Below are 6,000 nucleotides of genomic sequence, written 5' to 3' on the forward strand. Positions count from 1 at the left end.
TTATAAAGCCACTGTAAATTAAGAGATACTGTAAATTGGTAAATGTGGCAAAATCTCAGGATAATGAACCTGAGGAGGGGATTATGTTTTATATCTTTTAATCTAGGGCTATTATATGATTCATATACGAATTCCTGAATTTTGTTTTTTCTATTTGGATGAAGTGATTGACATCTTTGAGCAATGTGACAATTATTCTCTCTCTATTAGGAAATACACCTGGGATTCATTTCTACACATTTTACACCAAAACTGGTATGTGAAAATACATGAAGAAATTGCATCACCACATCCTAAGTGTAGATATGGGGAAAGCGCTGTTTTTATGGCAACTATGGAGATAATGGCAAAATGAACAGAGTGGTTGATATTTCTCTTTCAATTATACTATTTAATTAAAGAAGTTTGATAAATATTCTCACCTAAATAGAAGTCCTCATTTTTCCAATATTTTCCACCATCTCGACATTTCCCTGTTGAATTGAATGTGGACTGCAGGGCCTCCATAGCACCTCTACTGAGTACATAACCTGCTTGACCCATATTATACACTTGACCCCAGAACGTAGAAGGGTGACCCATGTAGTACGGGATCGTATGATCCAAAGGTGCAACATAATACCTTAAATTTTCCGGAATTACAAACAGATCGTCCGGTACAAACAATATCCACTGAAGAATCTTCATGTATTCCTTCCAAATGTATCGTATGGAATCGCACAGGTAATGAAATGAATTATTTGCTTTAAAATGAATAACTGGAAAACTGTCTTCTTTGTGTAAACTAAAATAAACAATTTCATTGCAACGTTTACCCCAAGTATTGTTTATTGCAACAGCATTTTTTACTTTCCGAACATATACGGCACATATTACAGATATTTTACCCAATAGGTAGTTTGATTCTGTTTCCCTCCGTGTTTCTCCATATACAAACTCATCATCATCTAACTTAAACCTCATCAAACCCATCATCGAAACCCAGTTCTCATAGCCGGCAGGTACTGTGGGTTTTCGAGGTTGACAACTAGTCCTTACATTTTCGATGTTGTCCGTTTTAATAATAACTAAAGCACACAGGACGCCAATAAAAAAACCAACTAAGAATATGGTTTTACCCCCCCTATAAATAATGTACAAAAACTTCATTGCCGTCCTAACTTTTAAATCACTCATTCGGCCATTCCTAAGAACCCCTTCCTTTTTACTTTGCTTCAGCCACTGCCTGCTCGATCTGGATCCGATGGCTGCTTATAAACCAAAGCTTTGCGTCCTAAACAGCCAAAGTTTTCTCGTAATATACCAATGGATGTCTGGGAAGCGCACCTTCGTGCAATTCTTCAGGAGAGGGACACGCGGCCAATCAATTTTTATGTCGATCCAACAGTTATCCCGAATGACTCAGAGAGATTTACGCCTAAAGAAATAGAAGAAACTGTTAACAGCCTAAAAAATGGGAAAGCATGTGGTCCAGATAACATTTATAATGAACATTTGAAAGGGATATTCCCAGTGTTGAAAGAATCCATCTGCCAGTTATTGAATGAATGTTTACAACAGGGTAGGATACCAGACAGCTGGGCTAAGTCCACAATAAAAATGATGTACAAGGGCAAAGGTGATACAGCAGACCCTAATTCGTACAGAGGAATTGCCCTGGAATGCACTCTCTTAAAGACACTGACTCAGTTAGTATGTAAGCGCCTCACAATATTAATAGACGACAAGCTCCCAGATTCCCAGTTTGGCTTCAGAAGAAGAAGATCAACCATTCAAGCAATCGATTGTCTACAGCAGTATATTAATGAAGCCCTCGCAATTCCAAAGGGAAAACTTCATGCAATCTTTATTGATTATTCTAAGGCTTTTGATACGATCAATAGAGTTATCGTATTAGAGAAGTTGCGAAATATCATCGGGCCTAGTTGTTATCTTCTTCCAATCATCAAGAATCTCCTTACAGATAACTGGGTAGAGATTAGTGATGGCATCACCAAGTCATATCCGATACTTCAAACCATTGGCGTCCTTCAAGGTGACCCCCTAAGCCCATTGCTTTTCATTGCCGCCACAGCTGACATCGTACAAAGAATAGATTCAGAAAATGTCAATATTCTCATGTATGCAGATGACATGGTTCTGACGTCAACTTCTCAGTTTGATTTGCAGACTACTTTTAATAAAGTTACGAAATGGGCAGAAGAGAACCAGCTGAGGTTAAATGAAAATAAGACTGTCTCTCTGACCTTCAGAAAAGGAGGAAAACGGGGAACATTCTTAATCAATGACCAACAACTAAAGTCAGTCACAAATTTTAAGTACCTAGGAGTCACTTTTCAAACACCGGGGAACGTGTTCTCTTTACATGTAAAAGACCGACTAAATGCTGCCATAAAATCCATTAACGACATCAGATCTTTGAGCCATCTCTCACTATCATGTGCCATCGAGTTATTTCATCTTAAGGTTAGTCCTGTAGCCACCTATGGATTAGAAAACATATGGATATATCTTGGAAAGAGGCAACTACATAGTATAGAAAAGGTGAAAGCATTCTATTTAAAGAAAGTACTTTGCCTGTCAAAGTACACTCCATCACGCCTCGTATACCAACTGTCGAGGGAATTATTCTTTGTGGAAGAGCTGCGTTTGAAACTACTGCTCCCGGCCACTCCAGCGTATAAGGAACTCCTACAAGAGCTTCAACAAAAGAGAGACAGCATATGGTGGGACTTTTACCAGTGTGATGCGATGATCAACCGCAACTGGACTCAGGGAGGCTATGAGTTGAGACACGTTGTGACCAGACTCTCAGTCCATGGGTTTCACCAACGCCTGTGTATTAAAGCGAGCTTTCATGAGCCAAGTCCGGACTGCAGGTGCAAAAGATGTGGCGAACTCTGTGAACGCTATCACGTACTTAAGTGTAAACTGAGAATAGAATCCTTAACAAAATTTTGTACAGACGACTGCTCATAAGAATTATTATCATTATTATTTTCCATGCACATTTGTGCGCAATAAAACATTTATTTATTATAAACCAACCATCGGATGCAGATCGAGCAGGCAGTGGCTTCAGCTCAGCTGTGTGTTTCTTCTTCTTCTCCTCCTCCTTCTACTTGACAGGTTTGTTTGGGCTTGAGTCGTACTGTTACCCAGTCACTATACGCACTTTTTATCTTCTCATGGTAAATGAGACTTGATATACACACGCATCACTCACTCAGGGTTTTTTAATCACACGTAGATTTGTAATATTGTTGGTAACGTCAAGTTATCTCGCCACTGTATTTAACACCAAAAGAAATTAGAACTGCAATTCCCATGCAAGATGCGAAAAAACAATGGAATATCGTATGTATATAAACTTAATTTAATATGGTCAAGAAGTTGGTATACTAGTGAAATAATACGTGGTGAAGGTTCAAATAATAAGGATTGAATGTTTGTTGGTAGCGGTATGTTAAATTTTATTAATTGCTTAATTAAAAGACGTTGACTATACGCATATTGCTGACATTGAAAAAATATATGATTGTTATCTCCGTTTGGCTGTCCACATGTACAGTTTGGGAGGTTAGAGATGTGAAATCTATATTTAAAATCGGGAGTTCATGCGTGGTCAAAACGCAAGCGTATGATATTAATTATATGACGTCGCGTGTAAGATCCATTTAAATACCATGGTTTTGTAGGAATATAGAGCTGCACTTGATAGTAGTATTTTTCTTTGATACTTGACGAGTGGTGCCACATGGTTTGCCAAGATTGACGAACTTCATGTTTGAAAAGGGGAAAATAATCTGTAATCGGAACTTTGATTTGTAGGGGGTCAGAATTAGAATGACTTGCTTCTTTAGCAGCTACATCAGCTTGATCATTACCTGGGTTATCCGTATGCCCTTTTATCCAGATTAAGGTAATACATGCTCCTGACTGCTCGAGTTGATACGGTATTTGTTTGACTTCATATAAATAACCATTATAAGACTGTATGCAAAGCGTGAAGAACACTTTGAGAGTCAAAAATATTGACTTTCGAAAATTCGTAAAGTTGTACGTATGATAGAGCTTAAAGTTCAGCCGTGAAAATAGTTATAGTGTTAGGTAAATGATATTGAAATCCTTCGCGCATATTGGAGTCAAAGAATGCTGCCCCTACGCCATGCTGGGATTTTTCTCCATCTGTAAAAATATTGACGTCGTGTGAATTCGGTGGTACCTTAAGTTTCTTTATTGTTGACAGGATTACTTCTGTACTGTATGAAGAGTGGGGCAATAGGTAAGGAGAGTGAATAATAATCTGAGGCTTAAAATTAAGGGTTTCGTAGGAGTATGAGTGCATAACTAAATGAGGTGTTCTGAGGACAGAGTCTTGAATATGCTGCAATTCAGAGTACGCCATATATATCGCTGGATATCTGCCATTTTGGGGGGGGACGTTGTTGATAATATTCAAACACAAGTTGCATTTTGGGTATAATAAGTGAATTCGTTCGGCAAAGTGTTTCATAATGTATTTTTTGGCTAACATTAAACGACGAATATAGAGAGGAGGCTCACTTGTCTCAACTAAAAGCGCATGGGTAGGAGTGGTTTTAAAGGCACCAATACTAGATCTCAATGCAATATGTTGTATTATATCCAATTTCGATAGAGTATTTTTTGGTGCTAGATCAATTATATACGCACTATAATCCAAATAAGCACCTATGGCAGCTCGATACAGTAGTAATGCAGAGGATGGGTCAGCTCCCCAGCTACGCCTAGTGACGGTGTGAAGAATTTTAAGGTAAACCTCCGCTTTTCGGTGTAAAGCCTGGATATGATCATGCCAATTAAGATTGCAATCAAGACAGATACCTAAATAGGTATGCTGATTAGTAAATGGAATGCTATATCAGTCAAAACTTATTGGACTTTTATCGAAAACACGTTTAGAAGTAAAAATCATAGCTGCACACTTTGGAATCGACAGTTGTAAAACCGTGAGTAGTTAACAACTGAAAAACTTTGCTCATAACCTGTGATATCGTTTTCTGGCATTCATCTATGTTGGTATGAGAAAAATAAATCACAAAATCATCTGCAAAGGCCAAAACTCGCGCTAAAGTAGTTATTATGGATTCTAATTCTCGCATATATAATGCAAATAATACTCCACTTAATATTGAACCCTGGGGTACTCCATGAGACGTCTGGCGACTAGGAAATTGGTGCTGTGCAGATTTTAGTGTTATTGTACGATTAGTAGAATTGATGCAAAATGGAGATGAAGTTAAAGGGAAAGCCGGACAGAGATAATTTTTCCCATAATATATGTAGTAAAACAGAGTCATAAGCACCTTTTATATCTAGGACTATAGCTATGGTAGATTGCTTTCTCCACCGGGCTAACAAAATATCAAGGATGAATATGGTAATTGGAGCTTGCCTACTACGCCCCTTTATAAAGGCAAATTGGTACTTAGAGAAAAGATTATAATAATACAATACCCATATTAATCGTCTAAGTATAATTTTACAAAATGTTTTATGACTAGGCTACACGAACTTAAAACAATCCCACGGAAATGTTCTGGAACATCAGTGAGTTTTTGAGGTTTTAATATAGGTTTTACAAAAAAGTTGTTCCATTGCACGGGGATGTGAACTCAATACAGAATATCATTTAAATACCGTAAGAGGAGATGTTGAGCCTGTGAAGGCAGTAGTCTGATCATATTATATGTTATGGCATCCGGTCAAGGCGAGGAACCATTTGTCGTTGATATCACCGTTTGAAGTTCGTGCAAGGTTATAGGTCGCATTAATATGGAGAAATGACGATGTGCTGGTGCTACCGGTGAAATAAAAGGGGGTAGTGTATAATAAGGGGTGATTGATTGAAGAAAATCAACTAGCACGGTCCGGGAAAACGAATACTGGGACTGATGCTGAAAAGTTCGTGTTATCATACGTATTGAATTCCATAATTGAGAGGGAGGGATATGTGAC

At 38.0% G+C, this 6,000-nt stretch overlaps 1 protein-coding gene across 1 annotated transcript in view; it reads right to left on the minus strand.

Annotated features, from left to right (window-relative positions):
• LOC136864617 (glycoprotein-N-acetylgalactosamine 3-beta-galactosyltransferase 1) overlaps window positions 1-1,177 on the minus strand; it is a 99,995-nt gene extending 98,818 nt beyond the window's left edge. Inside the window, exon 1 of the mRNA XM_067141854.2 lies at window positions 423-1,177. Within this exon, the coding sequence (XP_066997955.1) occupies window positions 423-1,176 (754 nt within the window). The 5' untranslated portion in view covers window position 1,177. The remainder of the gene's footprint in view (window positions 1-422) is intronic.
• Between the last annotated feature and the right edge of the window lie 4,823 nt (window positions 1,178-6,000).

Source organism: Anabrus simplex, chromosome 2, assembly GCF_040414725.1.
Source record: "Anabrus simplex isolate iqAnaSimp1 chromosome 2, ASM4041472v1, whole genome shotgun sequence".
In the NCBI taxonomy this organism is placed as follows: domain Eukaryota; kingdom Metazoa; phylum Arthropoda; class Insecta; order Orthoptera; family Tettigoniidae; genus Anabrus; species Anabrus simplex.